The sequence below is a fragment of the Melanostigma gelatinosum genome (genome assembly GCF_949748355.1).
Source record: "Melanostigma gelatinosum genome assembly, chromosome: 22".
Classification (NCBI taxonomy): Eukaryota; Metazoa; Chordata; class Actinopteri; order Perciformes; family Zoarcidae; genus Melanostigma; species Melanostigma gelatinosum.
In genome coordinates this window covers 406,949-425,959 of record NC_136655.1, presented here as the reverse complement: position 1 = coordinate 425,959, position 19,011 = coordinate 406,949, and the positions used below count along the sequence as shown (strand labels likewise).

At 47.3% G+C, this 19,011-nt stretch overlaps 1 protein-coding gene across 2 annotated transcripts in view; it reads left to right on the top strand.

Moving 5' to 3' along the window:
* Positions 1 to 19,011, top strand: part of lrp6 (low density lipoprotein receptor-related protein 6) — a 42,503-nt gene that overhangs the window by 17,720 nt on the left and 5,772 nt on the right. For both annotated transcript variants that reach the window (XM_079294532.1, XM_079294531.1), the window contains exons 16-22: positions 1,215 to 1,424; positions 1,551 to 1,676; positions 1,756 to 1,992; positions 11,914 to 12,024; positions 14,570 to 14,800; positions 14,883 to 15,019; positions 18,624 to 18,721. In XM_079294532.1, coding sequence (XP_079150658.1) covers positions 1,215 to 1,424; positions 1,551 to 1,676; positions 1,756 to 1,992; positions 11,914 to 12,024; positions 14,570 to 14,800; positions 14,883 to 15,019; positions 18,624 to 18,721 — 1,150 coding nt within the window. The remainder of the gene's footprint in view (positions 1 to 1,214; positions 1,425 to 1,550; positions 1,677 to 1,755; positions 1,993 to 11,913; positions 12,025 to 14,569; positions 14,801 to 14,882; positions 15,020 to 18,623; positions 18,722 to 19,011) is intronic.

The following is a 19,011-nucleotide window of genomic DNA, read 5'->3' as shown; positions in this document are numbered from 1 at the left end:
CCACTTCAGGGTCTACCAGCTGGTGGGGGGGTCACTAAGATCCACTTCAGGGTCCAGCAGCTGGTGGGGGGGTCACTAAGATCCACTTCAGGGTCCAGCAGCTGGTGGGGGGGTCACTAAGATCCACTTCAGGGTCCAGCAGCTGGTGGGGGGGTCACTAAGATCCACTTCAGGGTCTACCAGCTGGTGGGGGGGTCACTAAGATCCACTTCAGGGTCTACCAGCTGGTGGGGGGGGGGTCCTCGCGCTCTGTCTGTACGTTGAACCATCAAGCTACTGCTGGTTAGCTTAGCATAAAGATAACATCCACCGATCAGCTCCTCTGATATATATATATATATATATATATATATATATATATATATATATATATATATATATATATATATATTATGTCACAATCATTTGTATTTTGGGAGAATGACGGATTATTTCTTGACCAGAAATACCTGTAAAATGGTAACTTAATATTTGTAACCTGAATTAGCTGCTTCCACCTGTTCCCAGTAATAATGCTCAGCTAAGAGGCTGTAGCTTCATATTTAGTGTACAGTCATGAGAGTGGCATCTCTGTGTGTCTCTGTCTGTCTCTGTCTCTCTCTGTGTGTCTGTCTGTCTCTCTCTGTGTCTCTCTGTGTGTCTCTGTCTGTCTCTGTCTCGCTCTATGTGTCTGTCTGTCTCTCTGTGTGTCTCTGTCTGTCTCTGTCTGTCTCTGTGTGTCTCTCTGTCTCTCTCTCTGTCTGTCTGTGTCTGTCTGTCTCTGTGTTTTAACCCTGTGAGCAGCAGGACAGACCAGACTGAGGACACGTTGTCTTGTGTCTGTAGAGTAGTAGTTTGTCTGATCTCAGCACATTCCTGAGATTTTCTGAGCTCCACGCAGGCCGACAGGAATGTGAAGCATCTTTGGGAGAGGGTTCAGGGGAGTCCTGGTTCAGGACTTCAAGTCCTCCTCTGTGAAGCACTAAACCAGATAACTGACTGAGACCAGGACCATCAACTCGATGATGGACCATGAATCTATATATGTTAGTGTTTAAACGTCTGACCCATGAGTGACCTCTGTCTGATGTGTGTTGACGGTTGCATCGCTGTCCTCCTGCCCCCCCCCCTCAGTTGCTCTCCCGTTTTGTTGCCTCTGATCCTGAACCTTTGGGCCCTACAACCTTGTTTTGTTTTTTTTCCACCCGGCGCTTTTGAAATGAATAAACATTCAGGAGCCAATCGGATCGTGATGGCGGACTCCAACATCCTGCAGCCGGTGGGCCTGACGGTGTTCGGGAACCACCTGTACTGGATCGACAAGCAGCAGCAGATGATCGAACGCATCGACAAGACCACGAGGGAGGGACGCACCAAGATCCAGGCCCGCATCGCCTACCTGAGCGACATCCACGCCGTCCACGAGCTGGACATGAGGGAGTACAGTGAGTCTGACTCCTCGAGATGTTAGGAACCTTCGGGACATTAGAGACCTTTGAGACGTGAGGAGACCTCAGTCTGTCCTCAGGCTCTGCTTGACCTCTTATCTGTCCTCTGGCTCACCTGTCCAGGTAAACACCCGTGTACGTGGGACAACGGCGGCTGCTCCCACATCTGCATCGTGAAGGGAGACGGGACGACTCGCTGCTCGTGTCCCGTCCACCTGGTGTTGCTGCAGGACGAGCTGTCCTGTGGAGGTGAGAGACAAACTCAACGGTCCTCTGACTGGTTTTTAACCGGGCTGGATCTGACCCGTCTCATGTCTCCGTCTCTCAGAGCCCCCCACCTGCTCCCCGGAGCAGTTCTCCTGCACCTCCGGAGAGGTGGACTGCATCCCTCAGGCCTGGAGGTGCGACGGTTACCCCGAGTGTGACGACAGCAGCGACGAGGACGACTGTCCCGTCTGCTCCGAGGCCGAGTTCCAGTGCGACAGCCGGCAGTGTATCGACCTGAACCTCCGCTGCAACGGGGAGGTGAACTGTCAGGACCGGTCCGACGAGAACAAGTGTGAAGGTGAGCCGAGTCCTCGTCCCTCCACACACACACATATACATACATGTATATATGTGTGTGTGTGTGTGGATATGTATCACTGTAATATAAAGTTCTGCTCCTCTATGCAAGTAACATGGGGTAAAAGTGTCTCAGCCCCATTTGGGGTTAGCAATGGTGTCAGACAAGTTCTGTTTAATCTGTATATTGATGATCTGTTCAAGCAACTGAAAGCCTGTAATCCTGGTGCATGATGGGTAATACTCTGGTTAATCACATCATGTCTGCAGATGATCTGGTGATCTTTAGTCCTTCTAGCGCTGGTCTTCAGCAGCTCCTCACTATATGTACTGTGTACGGTGTGGAACATGACATCAAATACAACGCCAGTAAGAGTGCTGTCCTGATCTGTAGCACTAAAGAGGACAAATGTCTAAACTTCCCTGACTTCAAACTGTCTGACAATAATCTTGGTGTCTGTAGTGAAGTCAAATATCTTGGTCATTTTTTAACAGAACACGTGTCTGATGATAACGACATTTCCAGGCAATGTGGTATGATGTCTGCACAACAGTCTCACGTTAGTCTGGTGTGTGTACAGATGGAGTGAAGATGTCTCTGTTCAGAGCATATTGTACTCCACTCTACTGCACACTTGTGGTCAAACTACAGAACAAAGAGTCTACAGAGACTTCAAGTAGCGTACAATGACGCCATGAGAATACTGTTAAAGAGACCGAGATGGAGTAGTGCCAGTGAAATGTTTGTGGCTGCACGAGTCAACACTTTCCAAACTGTTTTAAGAAATCTCATGTACAAATTCATCTGTGGACTGAATGACTCTGTAAATGGGATCATACTTGTTTTAACCAACATAAGGTTTAGCACCACACGCTACCAGTCCAGCTGTGGAGACATTGGTACAGCTGTCTCTCTGTAAGGCATTGCTAGGCCTCCGTACTGTTATTGTTTGTGTCTGTATGGACCCCGAGTCTGAAATAAAGTCTATCTATAGAAACACAACCAGCTTGACTAGAAGTAGAGAGCAAATTAAGTTGATTTTCTTTGATCATTTATTTTACAAAAATTGGAAAACAATGTAATCTAAATATTCAACATGTTTCTAAGTGTCTACAAGTTTCACCAATGTTGAAAAATAAAATGTAGGCTCTACATGTTATGAATATTAAACTATTTATATTTTAACATCCTCTCCTCTTTCCTCTCTCCTCTCCTCTCATCTCCTCTCATCTTTCCTCTCTCCTCTCCTCCTCTCCTCCTCTCCTCCTCTCCTCTCCTCTCCTCTCCTCTCCTCTCCTCTTTCCTCTCCTCTCCTCTCTCCTCTCCTCTCCTCTCTCCTCTCCTCTCCTCTTTCCTCTCCTCATCTTTCCTCTCTCCTCTCCTCCTCTCCTCTCCTCTTTCCTCTCTCCTCTCCTCCTCTCCTGTTTCCTCTCTCCTTTCCTCTCTCCTCTCCTCTCCTTTCCTCTCTCCTCTCCTCCTTTCCTCTCCTCTCCTCTCCTCTCTCCTCTCCTCTCTCCTCTCCTCTCTCCTCTCCTCTCATCTTTCCTCTCTCCTCTCCTCCTCTCCTCTCCTCTCCTCTCCTCTCCTCTTTCCTCTCCTCTCCTCCTCTCCTCTCCTCTCCTCTCCTCTCCTCTCCTCTTTCCTCTCCTCTCCTCTGTTTCCGTTTCCGGTTGCGTGTGAGTGGTGGACGTGAGTGTGAGCGGCGCGGAGGTTTGATTCTTGTTTCACTGCTTTGGGATTTGTTCCTCTGTCTCTGCACATGATCAGGTGAGATATAAGCGGTGTATTTATCGGTAGAACGCGTGGTTAGTGGTGTTGTTTGGCGTTGTTCGGGAGGATGGCGTCCTCCGAGACGCCGCGCCCGTCAATCCGGCACGGAGTCCGGGTAGTTCCACCGGACAGCAGCGTGTCAGTAGAGGAGGTGCTGCTGGCTGTGGGAGAACAGGTGGGACATGACAAACTTTCTTTCGCGTCTCGGATGAATAAAGCGGTGGTTGTGTTTGTGGCGAGCGAGGCTTACGTCCACAAGCTGATAGAGAGCGGCGTGTTCATCAGGGACAGCTTCGTGCAGGTCTCTCCGCTCTCGGTGCCCTCTACGCGGATCACCGTGTCCGGTGTTCCGCCGTTTATACCGGACGAACTGTTAGGGAATGAGCTGCGCAGGTTTGGAAAGTTTGCCAGCGGATTTAGAACAGTTAATTTGGGGTGTAAGGACCCCAAGCTGAAGCACGTGCTGTCGCTTAGGCGGCAGGTCTTCATGTTCCTGGAGTCACCGACACAAACACTGGAGGTGTCCTTCAGGGTGAAACACGGGGAGGGTTCATACATGGTGTACGCGAGCTCGGGACAGTTCAAATGTTTTGAGTGTGGCGATGTAGGGCACAAACGCTTCGCGTGTCCGCACAAGCAGCGGAGAGGCGCGGAGGCGGAGCCTCCGACTGCTCCGGAGGCGGAGCCTCCGGCTGCTCCGGCGGCGGCTGCTCCGGCGGCGGAGCCGCCGGCTGCTCCGGAGGCGGAGCCGCCGGCTGCTCCGGAGGCGGAGCCGCCGGCTGCTCCGGAGGCGGAGCCGCCGGCTGCTCCGGAGGCGGAGCCTCCGGCTGCTCCGGAGGCGGAGCCTCCGGCTGCTCCGGAGGCGGAGCCTCCGGCTGCTCCGGAGGCGGAGCCTCCGGCTGCTCCGGAGGCGGAGCCTCCGGCTGCTCCGGAGGCGGAGCCTCCGGCTGCTCCGGAGGCGGAGCCTCCGGCTGCTCCGGAGGCGGCTGCTCCGGAGGCGGCGCCTCCGGCTGCTCCGGAGGCGGAGCCTCCGGCTGCTCCGGAGGCGGCTGCTCCGGAGGCGGAGCCTCCGGCTGCCCCGGCGGCGGCCGCTTCGGCGGCGGCCGTTCCGGCACCGGACGTGGAGCCTCCGGCTGCGGCGGTACAGACCGCTCCTGCACCGGCTGAGGAGCCTCCGGCTGCGGCGGTGCCGGCCGCGCCGGGACCCGCTGGTGTGGCTGCGGCTGCCGCCGGTGGGGTCGGCGGCGTTTCTTCGTCTTCTGCTGATGACAGTCAGGGCCAGTCTTACAACCAGCAGGCTTCTGTGGTGGCGCAGAACCTCATTACATCTGGTACCGGAGCACCACCACCGTCTGTAGGAGTCTGTGAAGAGGCAGCTACAGGTTCTGCAGGTGGAGATCTCAGCACAGCCTTAGATGACGCACAGAGTGTAGGGTCTGTGTCCAACAGCCAGATGTCTTGTGAAGGAGAGGACATGGACGATGGGAGTGAAGCAGATCTTGCATCAAATTCTGGAACGTGCATTAAAAGCTCTGATCTGTATTCACTTAAGGAAATAAACTCGTTTTTGGAGGTCACTTTCAATAGAACTGTAAAAGTGAGTGAGTATTTCCCCGACACGGAGAAGTTCATCCGATCTGTTGGGGTGGTGCAGAGGAAGGTGGGTTTGGACCTTTTAGACGGGAAAAAGCGCTACCGCCTGAAGAAACACATCACAGCCGCGAAGAAAGAGAGGAAAAGTCAAAAGGGTCAAACTAAGACCGCTTAATATGATCATGTGCCACACGGGGTTTTCCACTTTCCACTGCTCACTTCTCATCTTGTCTTACCTCTTTCCATCCTCTGACCTTTCCATGCAGAGCTTCAATTTAGGGTCTTTAAACATCAATGGTGGGAGGGACGGGCATAAAAGAGCATTAATACAGGAGGTTGTAAATCAAAAAAGGTTGGACATCCTCTTTTTGCAAGAAACTCACACCATTCCATCAGATGAAGTAGACTGGGGTTTATGGTGGGAGGGCTCATGCACCTTGAGCCACGGAACCAATCTTAGTGCCGGGGTAGCCGTGCTGTTTAGAACAGCAGCTAATGCAACCGTCCTGTCGGTCACTGAGGTGGTGAAGGGTCGTTTGCTGATGGTGAGGGCAGAGATAGAGAGCTCGCTTTACTGCTTCGTCAACATATATGCACCGAATCAGGGGCCAGAGAGAGCACGCTTCTTCACTACGCTGCAAAACGAACTGCAGAGCTGCCTTCAGGAGCAGCTGATCATCGGAGGGGATTTTAACTGCACTCTAGACTTCACCATGGACCGAAATAGTGAGGAACCACACCCACAGTCAGCTCAGAGTCTCCACAACGTCATCTTACACTTAGATCTGTTGGACACTTGGAGAGTAAAACAGCCACTAAGCAGACAGTACACCTGGGTTAGAGTCAGCAATGACAGGATTAGTGCAGCCAGGCTGGACAGAGTTTACATCTCTCGCAGTCTCAGTTCCAGACTGAAGAGCAGCACAATCAGTCCAGTTGGGTTCAGCGATCACCACCTCGTCAGTCTAGGCTTGATAACCTCACCGGGTGAAAGGGTTAACTCCTACTGGCATTTTAACAATAAACTTTTACAGGACACCACTTTTTGTCAGAGCTTTGGGGTTCTTTGGCAGCAGTGGAAAACTGAAAAAGCTCGTTTCAGTTCTCTGAAGCAGTGGTGGGAGGTCGGAAAAGCACAGATTCGTGTGTTCTGCCAGCAGTACACCTCAAACGCCACCGCTAAAATCAAGTCTGCTGTCAAAGACCTTGAAGCCAACATAAAGATCATTGAGGAGGGCTTCCAGAGAGACCCAGATCCCGGTGTGGGCCAACTGCTGAAGGAGAGGAGGTTGGAGTTGAGCTCATTCCTGCAAGAGAGAGTGAAAGGAGCTCTGGTCAGGTCCCGTTTCCTTCAGTTGAAGGACATGGATGCCCCAAGTTCGTTCTTCTTCAACCTGGAGAGATCGGTGGCGCAGAGGAAGCGGATGACCTGCCTGAGGCTCCCGGGAGGCAGGATAACAACTGACCAGAGGGAGATGAGGACCCATGCCGTGGGCTTCTACGCTGCTCTTTTTGGGGAAGAGCCGTCCTGTATAGACAGCAGTAAGGAGCTCCTGGAGGGTCTTCCTCAGCTCAGTCCAGCAGAGAGGGCCACGCTGGACAGAGAGCTGACGCTGGAGGAGCTTTCAACTGCAGTGAACCAGATGGCTTCAGGAAAGACTCCGGGAATCGACGGCCTCTCCTCGGACTTCTTTAAGGCATTCTGGAACATCATCGGTGCTGACTTACACTCTGTTTTGATGGAATGTTTTAAAACAGGAACACTGCCTGTTTCGTGCCAGCGGGCAGTACTCTCCCTGCTGCCCAAGAAGGGCGACTTGGCCCTTCTGAAGAACTGGAGGCCAGTGGCCCTGCTTTGCACGGACTATAAGGTGCTTTCCAGAGCCTTGTCCAACAGACTAAGAGACTACCTGGAAGTGGTTGTAAATAGCGACCAAACGTACTGTATCCCAGACAGGACAGTTATGGACAATATCTTCCTCGTCCGTGATGTGCTTGATGTGTGTAAATGTCACGATGTAGATGTAGGTATTGTCTCACTAGACCAGGAGAAGGCTTTTGACAGGGTGGGTCACACATATCTGTTTTCTGCACTCAGGGCTTTCGGGCTTGGTGATGGGTTTTTGGCTTGGGTGGGTTTGCTCTACAGTGGTGCTGAATGCATGGTCAAAATGGGAGCTGGCCTGAGTCGACCGATCCCTGTACGGAGAGGGATAAGGCAGGGTTGTCCTATCTCGGGGCAACTCTACAGCCTCGCTTTTGAGCCTCTGTTGTGCAGGCTGAGAAGTCGGCTCAGTGGTCTGTCACTGCCGGGGTCCTCTAGTCTTTGTAGTCCCCTCACTGTGTCTGCGTATGCTGATGACGTAAACATCTTCATCAGGGACCAGGGAGATGTTCGTTGTCTACAGGACACTTTGTCTCTTTATGAGAGGGCTTCATCTGCACGGGTGAACTGGGAAAAGTCTGAAGCCTTATTGGTGGGACAGTGGAGCCATCAGACAGTGCCTCATCTGCCTGGAGGTCTTCAGTGGGGAAAAGAAGGTCTAAAGGTGCTGGGTGTGTTTTTGGGCTCTGAGGATTTTGAGAAAAAGAACTGGGAGGGAGTTAAGGAGAAGGTGTGTGCTCGGTTCGCTAGGTGGGGATGGTTACTACCCCAGTTGTCATATAGGGGAAGGGTTCTGGTTGCTAATAACTTAGTTGCCTCGACTCTGTGGCACAGACTCATCGCTCTGACTCCACCTGGAGGCCTCATAGCAGAGATACAGAGGTCTGTCGTGGACTTCTTCTGGTCCGGCCGGCACTGGGTTCGTGCAGCAGCGCTCTATCTGCCTGTGGCAGAGGGGGGGCAGGGTCTCATCGACATCCAGTCCAGGATCGCCTCGTTCAGACTCCGGACTGCACAGAGGCTGCTCTATGGCTGTGGCCCCAGCTGGATGGACACGGCTCGACTGCTGCTGAGGAGAGCTGGGCGGTTGGGTTATGACAAGCAGCTCTTTCTCCTACAACCTGAGGAAGTGGACTTGGCCGGGCTGACGCCGTTCTACAGCTCTGTTCTGCAGGCGTGGCGGATTTTTAACATTTCACGTAAAGCTGATGAGACTCCGGGCGCATGGCTGCTGGAGGAACCTCTGTTCTTTAACAGTTTCATCAGAACCCAAACGCTGCAGTCTGCCAGCCTGAGAACGCGTCTGAGAGAAGCCGGCTGCACTAAACTTGGACATTTGGTGAAGATGTCATCAACCGCAGCATCCATGGCCACCTTCAGGCAGAACACTAACATCACGTCTGTCAGGTTGACCAGCAGGATGGTGGAGGAGGTCTGTGCCGCCCTGCCACAACGCCTGAGAGCAGTTGCAGGAAACCGTACTCTGTCTGACCAATGGGATGAAGAGAGTGAGTACACCCCCCCCACTCTGCTCGTTGCCCCAGCGGTGGGGGACTGGCAGGGGGGAGGTAACAAGCTGCTGACGTTCACAACCCCTCACCTGGACAAGTTTCAGGCGGCAGAGAAAAAAGCCATCTACGAAATCTGTGTAAAGGTTGTGAACCTCCGCTCTCTGGCAGGGTTGACAGAGTCGAGGTGGACCGGGTTCTTTGGCCCAGGTTCTTCCCCGAGAGGCAGCTGGAGGTGCATGTACAAGCTGCCCGTTGAAAAACGGACAGCCGACCTCCAGTGGAGGGTTGTACATGGAGCTATAGCCACCAACAGATACCGGGCACACCTGGATCCACAAATTGGGGAGGAGTGTTGGTTTTGCGGGCAGACTGAGACCCTGGAACATTTGTTTGTTCAGTGTCTGCGGCTCTCAGGGCTCTTTGAGCGGTTAAAAAGATGGTTTCAGGGTCTTGGACAGGTTTTTTCTTTCATGTTGTTCATCTTCGGTCCAAAATACTGCTCAAAACAGAAGGCTGTCCACACAATGGTAAACTTTTTATCTGGTTCTGCCAAGTTGGCCATCTGGCTGACACGTAAGAATCGGGCGCGGGGTGCCGGTAGTGAGGATCCGGTGAAGGTTCTGGAGGGACTGTTGAAAGCCAGACTCAGGGTGGAACACACCTACTATCAGACAGTGGACGATTTACAGGCTTTCAGGGACAGATGGACTACTGGGAGCATTTTATGCTCAGTGGGTGCTGGTGGAGAGCTGGTGGTGAACCTCTGAACGTATTGATTGTTGTAATTGATGGTTTATTTGTTCTTTGGTGCTTTATTTTTGGTTATTTGTTTTTATTTTATTGATTTTCTGATTATTATGTGATGTTTTAGAGTGTTTCTGGTTTCACTGTAACAGTGAAATAAAGAGATTTTAAAAACCAAAAAAAAAACCTCTTTCCTCTCCTCTCCTCTCCTCTTTCCTCTCCTCTCCTCTTTCCTCTCCTCTCATCTTTCCTCTCTCCTCTCCTCCTCTCCTCTCCTCTTTCCTCTCCTCTTTCCTCTCCTCTCCTCTCTCCTCTCCTCTCTCCTCTCCTGTTTCCTCTCTCCTCTCCTCTCCTTTCCTCTCTCCTCTCCTCTTTCCTCTCCTCTCTCCTCTCCTCTCCTCTCTCCTCTCCTGTTTCCTCTCTCCTCTCCTCTCCTTTCCTCTCTCCTCTCCTCCTTTCCTCTCCTCTCCTCTCCTCTCCTCTGTTTCCGGGTGAGTGTCGCAGAGGTTTGATAGTTTTTCTCACTGCTTTGGGATTTCTTCCTCTGTCTCTGCACATGATCAGGTAAGATACTAAGCAGTGTCTTACTCCTCCGGCGCGCCGGGACCCGCCGGTGTGGCTGCGGCTGCCGCCGGTGCGGTCGGCGGCGTTTCTTCGTCTTCTGCTGATGACAATAATGTCGATCAGGAGGATCAGGGCCAGTCTTACAACCAGCAGGTTTCTGTGGTGGCGCAGAACCTCACTACATCTGGTACCGGAGCACCACCACAGTCTGTAGAAGTCTGAAGAGGCAGCTACAGGTTCTGCAGGTGGAGATCTCAGCACAGCCTTAGATGACGCACAGAGTGTAGGGTCTGTGTCCAACAGCCAGATGTCTTGTGAAGGAGAGGACATGGACGATGGGAGTGAAGCAGATGTTGCATCTAATTCTGAAACGTGTATTAAAAGCTCTGATCTGTATTCACTTGAGGAAATAAACTCGTTTTTGGAGGTAACTTTCAATAGATCTGTAAAAGTGAGTGATTATTTCCCTGACACGGAGAAGTTCATCCGATCTGTGGGGGTGGTGCAGAGAAAGGTGGGTTTGGACCTTTTAGATGGAAAAAGCGCTTCCGCCTAAAGAAACACGTCACAACCGTGAGGAAAGAGAGGAAAAGTAAAAGGGTTCAAACTAAGACCGCTTAACATGATCATGTGTCACACGGGGTTTTCCACTTTCCACTGCTCACTTCTTATCTTGTCTCACCTCCTTCCATCCTCTGACCTTTCCATGCAGAGCTTCAATTTAGGGTCTTTAAACATCAATGGTGGGAGGGACGGGCATAAAAGAGCATTAATACAGGAGGTTGTAAATCAAAAAAGGTTGGACGTCCTCTTTTTGCAAGAAACTCACACCATTCCATCAGATGAAGTAGACTGGGGTTTATGGTGGGAGGGCTCATGCACCTTGAGCCACGGAACCAATCTTAGTGCCGGGGTAGCCGTGCTGTTTAGAACAGCAGCTTTCCTCTCCCCTCTTTCCTCCCCTCTTTCCTCTCCTCTCTCCTCCCCTCTCCTCCTCTTTCCTCTCCTCCTCTTTCCTCCTCTCTCCTTTCCTCTCCTCTCTCCTCTCCCCTCCTCTCTCCTCTCCCCTCTTTCCTTTCCGCTCCTCTTTCCTCTCCCCTCTTTCCTTTCCTCTCTCCTCTTTCCTTTCCTCTTCTCCTCTCCCCTCTTTCCTTTCCTCTCCTCTCTCCTCCTCTTTCCTCTCCTCTTTCCTTTCCTCTCCCCTCTCTCCTCTCCTCTCCCCTCTTTCCTTTCCTCTCCTCTCCCCTCTTTCCTCTCCCTCCCTCTCTCCTCTCCCCTCTTTCCTTTCCTCTCCTCTCCCCTCTTTCCTCTCCCTCCCTCTCTCCTCTCCCCTCTTTCCTTTCCTCTCCTCTCCCCTCTTTCCTCTCCCTCCCTCTCTCCTCTCCCCTCTTTCCTTTCCTCTCCTCTCCCCTCTTTCCTCTCCCTCCCTCTCTCCTCTCCCCTCTTTCCTTTCCTCTCCTCTCCCCTCTTTCCTCTCCCTCCCTCTCTCCTCTCCCCTCTTTCCTTTCCTCTCCTCTCCCCTCTTTCCTCTCCCTTCCTCTCTCCTCTCCTCTCACATTTAAAGCTCAGTTTTGGCTGCTTTTCACCACGAAAGCTGGACGGAAAAATGAAAATCTCACGAACGACTGATAAACGGTGAAGTTTTGGTGATTGTTTAAAGAAAACGTGTTTCAATCCCGCCGGCTGGTTTTGGGGTTCAGAGGGTTGAAGCATGAGTTTGTCTTCACGATCGACTTTGACTCAATAAATAAGAGACGGAAGCAGAGAATAGAACGCAGCATCACGAGAGCTGAGACGTTAACGGAGGACTTAACGTGGACGTGACCGGTGTTTGTCTTCCTGTTTGTCTCCCAGTACGCTGTCCTCCGGACCAGTTCACCTGCTCCAATGGTCAGTGCATCGGGAAGCACAAGAAGTGTGACCACAACATCGACTGTACGGACAACTCTGATGAGATCGGCTGCTGTGAGTCTCTTAACAGATATTAGATGCACTCCGTCACCACTGTCAGCAATAATAAAACATGACAAAGGATGCTGCTCATCTCTTTAAGTGGTTTAAAGTAGTCTATTTACGTCTTTAGTTTCATAAAGTTATAGAAAACTAAATAATAAAAGTCAATAATAATGAATAAACATGTGTTTATACATGTAATCGTTTACTATGGAGGACCAAAGCTGTCATTACAAGAAACAAAGAAATGTTCAATTGTCAAATAAATGTGCAGGTCGTTTTATTATAATAATTATAAATTAAAGCTGCGAGCAGCGACGTACAGGCCCTCGCACCTTCCCGGCAGACGTGGGCGTGAATGTCTTTGACCATCGGACAACGCGTCCCGGAGTTAAACGTATTTTGCCAGCGTGGACTGTGTGACGCTGGAAATTATGTAGCGCAAATATTACACCACTTACTGTATCCACTATGTGGCGCTAGACAACACGTGCAAACATGCATTATGTTGATCAAGTATAGACCATCATGTAAATCGGATGCAGTTTGTCACATAACGCTGTCTTCCTGTTGCCAGTAGGTGGCGCTATGGCTATGAGTGAAAATTGGCTTGTAGACATCCTCAGGCCATGACTGTTATCAAATATGGCAAGTTTGGGACAGATTTGAGCAAGTCCAGTGGAGTTACATCAGCTTGTTGTTTAACGGCAAATCGCCAACAATGGCCGCCACGCCACGGCTACGCCATTCCGTCAAACGTAAAGCTTTGAGTAACATTTAATTGCAAAGGTCTTTAGATTATACTGACCAAATTTGAAGTGGATCTGACAAAGTCCCTAGGAGGAGTTCGTTAAAGTATAGCGACTAGAAATCAAGGGAAAATTCACACAAAAATCGAAATGGCCGACTTCCCGTTAATTTTAGAGCATCGTCCCGGTACTTTTTTTTAAGTCTCCATGTGATACATGTGCCTACCAAATTTCATACATGTAGGTCAAACGTAGCGCTGGGGCTCCGTTTTTGAATATTTGTAGGGGGCGCTATCGAGGCAATTTGAAGGGGTCAAGCCAAAAAGCCATATGAAATATTTAATTCCATCACATATGACACCTGTGCAAAGTTCCAAGGCTTGTTGAGCAGCCTAAGCCACAGAAAAGTAAGCTTCATTTTTCATGGCGGATGACGTGTTGCCACGGCAACAGCGTTTAACAACAACTCACAATATTCACGATGAAGCATTATCAATGCCTTACGGCTTAGCTTCCCAAATTGGAGACTGATCTGGGCAACTTCCTAGTCGGACGACATCAAAGTATAAAACTTGTAATTTCCTTTTGCCAGTAGGTGGCGCTATGACTTTGTGAAACTGTTGGCATGGAAATGTGCTCAGGCCTGGACCAGCATCATGCATAACAAGTTTGGGGCAGATTGAATAAAGTACCTTGGAGTTACAACAACTTCCTCTTTCATGGCGAACGGCACGAAATGTGCGTGACATGGGCGCCACATAAAACGAAGGTCGTTCAATGTCAGCAGACCATTTGAGTAACTTTTCATCATCAATGTCTTTAGATTATCTTGACCAAATTTGAAGTTGATCATATGAATTCTGTGGGAGGAGTTCGTTAAAGTACGCCTGAAAACGATGAAAAATGCCTAAAAATGCAAAGAAATGGGAGTATTACTGCATCGCCCCCTAGTGGTTGTATGGAATATAAATTTGAGGGCATGTTACAGGACACGATGTGAACATATGCGGAAGATGTCGTGATGATAGGCCACATGGTTTTGAAGTTATATATATTGCTGTAGAAGTTAACGCCCCTATGAAGTTCATTGGTCCATATATTCTTAATGCAATAAGATTTCAACAAACTTTTCATAACTTTTGATGATATATATCCAACAATGATTCACAGCTAATTTGGTACCAATCAGACCCAGGGTCTAGGAGAAGTGAATTCTTTCTTTTTTTTCCCCAAAATTTAAAATGGCGGAACATTTTGGTAGGCATTAGGGTCCCAAGAGGATTTTTTGTAGAACTCATTCAGTTGCTCATGTCCATAAACGTTTAAGTCATTTGGACATACGGGCTGTCGGGGCTTGCCTTTCCAACTTCTAGGGGGCGCTAGCGAGCAATTTTGTCATGCTCGAGCATGGGACCTATAAAACATCAAATTTTCCCGCAGTCCTGATATGCTCGCCAAATATGGGACATGATAAAGCCCCCAAAAGGCGTTTCATTCGAGAGAATAATAATAATAAATCCTACGGTTTCAATAGGGACCTCGCGGCCCGAACAATGAACGAGTTATTCATTTCATTCATGGTGGAATAATACATTTGATTATAAACAATCACATAAAATAATAATATTTTATGAACTGTGTTCTTCTGTTATTTTCATCATTAAATTGATATATAATGCAATCTGATTTATTCTGTCGTTATGTTTTACCAAAGAGTCTTAAAAATAATAAAAGGGTGTGTTGTTGTTGATTTGAACAGGAAGCTTGTGATGTATTTGAACGTGTCTCTTCTTCTTCTGTGGTGTCAGACCCGACAGAGGAGCCTCCTCCTCCCTCCAACAACACCATCGGCTCCATTGTGGGCGTGGTCATGGCGCTGTTCGTGGTGGGCGCCGTGTACTTTGTGTGTCAGCGCGTCCTCTGTCCTCAGATGAAGGACGACGGAGAGACGGTCACCAACGACTTCGTGGTTCACGGGCCGTCGTCTGTGCCGCTGGGATACGTTCCTCATCCGAGCTCTCTGTCCAGCTCGCTGCCAGGTGGGACGTCCTAACCTCGTATGTCTGTATCTACGTTATAGTGTTTAATGAACGTGACGCTGACGCATGTCTAAACCTACAGGGATGTCCAGAGGGAAGTCTGCGATTGGCTCCCTCAGCATCATGGGCGGGAGCAGCGGACCGCCGTACGACCGCGCTCACGTAACCGGAGCTTCATCCAGCAGCTCGTCCAGCACCAAGGGGACATACTTCCCCCCGGTGAGACATGTGGTTTATTATTAAATATATCAGAACATACTTCCCCCCAGTGAGACATGTGGTTTATTATTTAATATTATATCAGAACATACTTCCCCCCGGTGAGACATGTGGTTTATTATTAAATATTATATCAGAACATACTTTCCCCCCCCCCCAGTGAGACATGTGGTTTATTATTAAATATTATATCAGAACATACTTCCCCCCAGTGAGACATGTAGTTTATTATTTAATATTATATCAGAACATACTTTCCCCCCCCCCCCCAGTGAGACATGTGGTTTATTATTAAATATTATATCAGAACATACTTCCCCCCCCCCCCACTGAGACATGTGGTTTATTATTAAATATTATATCAGAACATACTTCCCCCCCAGTGAGACATGTAGTTTATTATTTAATATTACATCAGAACATACTTCCCCCCCCCCCCACTGAGACATGTGGTTTATTATTAAATATTATATCAGAACATACTTCCCCCCCAGTGAGACATGTGGTTTATTATTAAATATATCAGAACATACTTCCCCCCCCCCCCACTGAGACATGTGGTTTATTATTAAATATTATATCAGAACATACTTCCCCCCCACTGAGACATGTGGTTTATTATTAAATATTATATCAGAACATACTTCCCCCCCACTGAGACATGTGGTTTATTATTAAATATTATATCAGAACATACTTCCCCCCCCCCCCCGGTGAGACATGTGGTTTATTATTAAATATTATATCAGAACATACTTCCCCCCCAGTGAGACATGTGGTTTATTATTAAATATTATATCAGAACATACTTCCCCCCCCCCCCCAGTGAGACATGTGGTTTATTATTAAATATTATATCAGAACATACTTTCCCCCCCAGTGAGACATGTGGTTTATTATTTAATATTATATCAGAACATACTTTCCCCCCAGTGAGACATGTGGTTTATTATTAAATATTATATCAGAACATACTTTCCCCCCCCCCCAGTGAGACATGTGGTTTATTATTAAATATTATATCAGAACATACTTTCCCCCCCCCCCAGTGAGACATGTGGTTTATTATTTAATATTATATCAGAACATACTTTCCCCCCCAGTGAGACATGTGGTTTATTATTAAATATTATATCAGAACATACTTCCCCCCCAGTGAGACATGTAGTTTATTATTTAATATTACATCAGAACATACTTCCCCCCCCCCCCCACTGAGACATGTGGTTTATTATTAAATATTATATCAGAACATACTTCCCCCCCCCCCCAGTGAGACATGTAGTTTATTATTAAATATATCAGAACATACTTCCCCCCCCCCCCAGTGAGACATGTAGTTTATTATTAAATATATCAGAACATACTTCCCCCCCCCCCCCCCCCCCGGTGAGACATGTGGTTTATTATTAAATATTATATCAGAACATACTTCCCCCCCCAGTGAGACATGTGGTTTATTATTAAATATATCAGAACATACTTCCCCCCCCCCCAGTGAGACATGTAGTTTATTATTAAATATATCAGAACATACTTCCCCCCCCCCCCCCCGGTGAGACATGTGGTTTATTATTAAATATTATATCAGAACATACTTCCCCCCCCGGTGAGACATGTGGTTTATTATTAAATATTATATCAGAACATACTTCCCCCCCCGGTGAGACATGTGGTTTATTATTAAATATTATATCAGAACATACTTCCCCCCCCAGTGAGACATGTAGTTTATTATTAAATATTATATCAGAACATACTTCCCCCCCAGTGAGACATGTAGTTTATTATTAAATATTATATCAGAACATACTTCCCCCCAGTGAGACATGTAGTTTATTATTAAATATATCAGAACATACTTCCCCCCCCCCCCCCGGTGAGACATGTGGTTTATTATTAAATATTATATCAGAACATACTTCCCCCCCCCCCCCCCAGTGAGACATGTGGTTTATTATTAAATATATCAGAACATACTTCCCCCCCCCCCAGTGAGACATGTAGTTTATTATTAAATATTATATCAGAACATACTTCCCCCCCAGTGAGACATGTAGTTTATTATTAAATATTATATCAGAACATACTTCCCCCCAGTGAGACATGTAGTTTATTATTAAATATATCAGAACATACTTCCCCCCCCCCCCCGGTGAGACATGTGGTTTATTATTAAATATTATATCAGAACATACTTCCCCCCCCCCCCCCCAGTGAGACATGTGGTTTATTATTAAATATATCAGAACATACTTCCCCCCCCAGTGAGACATGTGGTTTATTATTAAATATTACATCAGAACATACTTCCCCCCCCAGTGAGACATGTGGTTTATTATTAAATATTATATCAGAACATACTTCCCCCCCCAGTGAGACATGTGGTTTATTATTAAATATTATATCAGAACATACTTCCCCCCCCACTGAGACATGTGGTTTATTATTTAATATTATATCAGAACATACTTTCCCCCCCAGTGAGACATGTAGTTTATTATTTAATATTATATCAGAACATACTTTCCCCCCCAGTGAGACATGTGGTTTATTATTAAATATTATATCAGAACATACTTTCCCCCCCAGTGAGACATGTGGTTTATTATTTAATATTACATCAGAACATACTTCTCCCCCCCCCCCCCCCCCCCACTGAGACATGTGGTTTATTATTAAATATTATATCAGAACATACTTTCCCCCCCAGTGAGACATGTAGTTTATTATTTAATATTATATCAGAACATACTTTCCCCCCCAGTGAGACATGTGGTTTATTATTTAATATTATATCAGAACATACTTTCCCCCCCAGTGAGACATGTGGTTTATTATTAAATATTATATCAGAACATACTTCCCCCCCAGTGAGACATGTGGTTTATTATTTAATATTATATCAGAACATACTTTTCCCCCCCAGTGAGACATGTGGTTTATTATTTAATATTATATCAGAACATACTTTCCCCCCCAGTGAGACATGTAGTTTATTATTTAATATTATATCAGAACATACTTTCCCCCCCAGTGAGACATGTGGTTTATTATTTAATATTATATCAGAACATACTTTCCCCCCCAGTGAGACATGTGGTTTATTATTTAATATTACATCAGAACATACTTCTCCCCCCCCCCCCCCCCCCACTGAGACATGTGGTTTATTATTAAATATTATATCAGAACATACTTTCCCCCCCAGTGAGACATGTAGTTTATTATTTAATATTATATCAGAACATACTTTCCCCCCCAGTGAGACATGTGGTTTATTATTTAATATTATATCAGAACATACTTTCCCCCCCAGTGAGACATGTGGTTTATTATTAAATATTATATCAGAACATACTTCCCCCCCAGTGAGACATGTGGTTTATTATTTAATATTACATCAGAACATACTTCCCCCCCCCCCCCACTGAGACATGTGGTTTATTATTTAATATTATATCAGAACATACTTCCCCCCCCAGTGAGACATGTGGTTTATTATTTAATATTATATCAGTGGAAACAACACAGTTTATTATTAAATATACTTCATGCTGAGGTTATTTACCTGCTGATTGTCTTCTATATTGTTTCGTTGCAGATCCTGAATCCGCCTCCGTCTCCTGCTACAGTCCGCTCTCAGTACACCATGGAGTTTGGTTATTCCTCCAACAGTCCCTCAACTCACAGATCCTACAGGTATCTCATTATCTCATGTTAATATATCTCATTATCTCATGTTAATATATCTCATGTTAATATATCTCATTATCTCACATTAATTTATCTCATGTTAATATATCTCATTATCTCATGTTAATATATCTCATTATCTCACATTAATATATCTCATTATCTCATGTTAATATATCTCATGATCTCACGTTCATATATCTCATTATCTCACGTTAATATAACTCATTATCGCATGTTAATATATCTCATTATCTCATGTTAATATATCTCATTATCTCATGTTAATATATCTC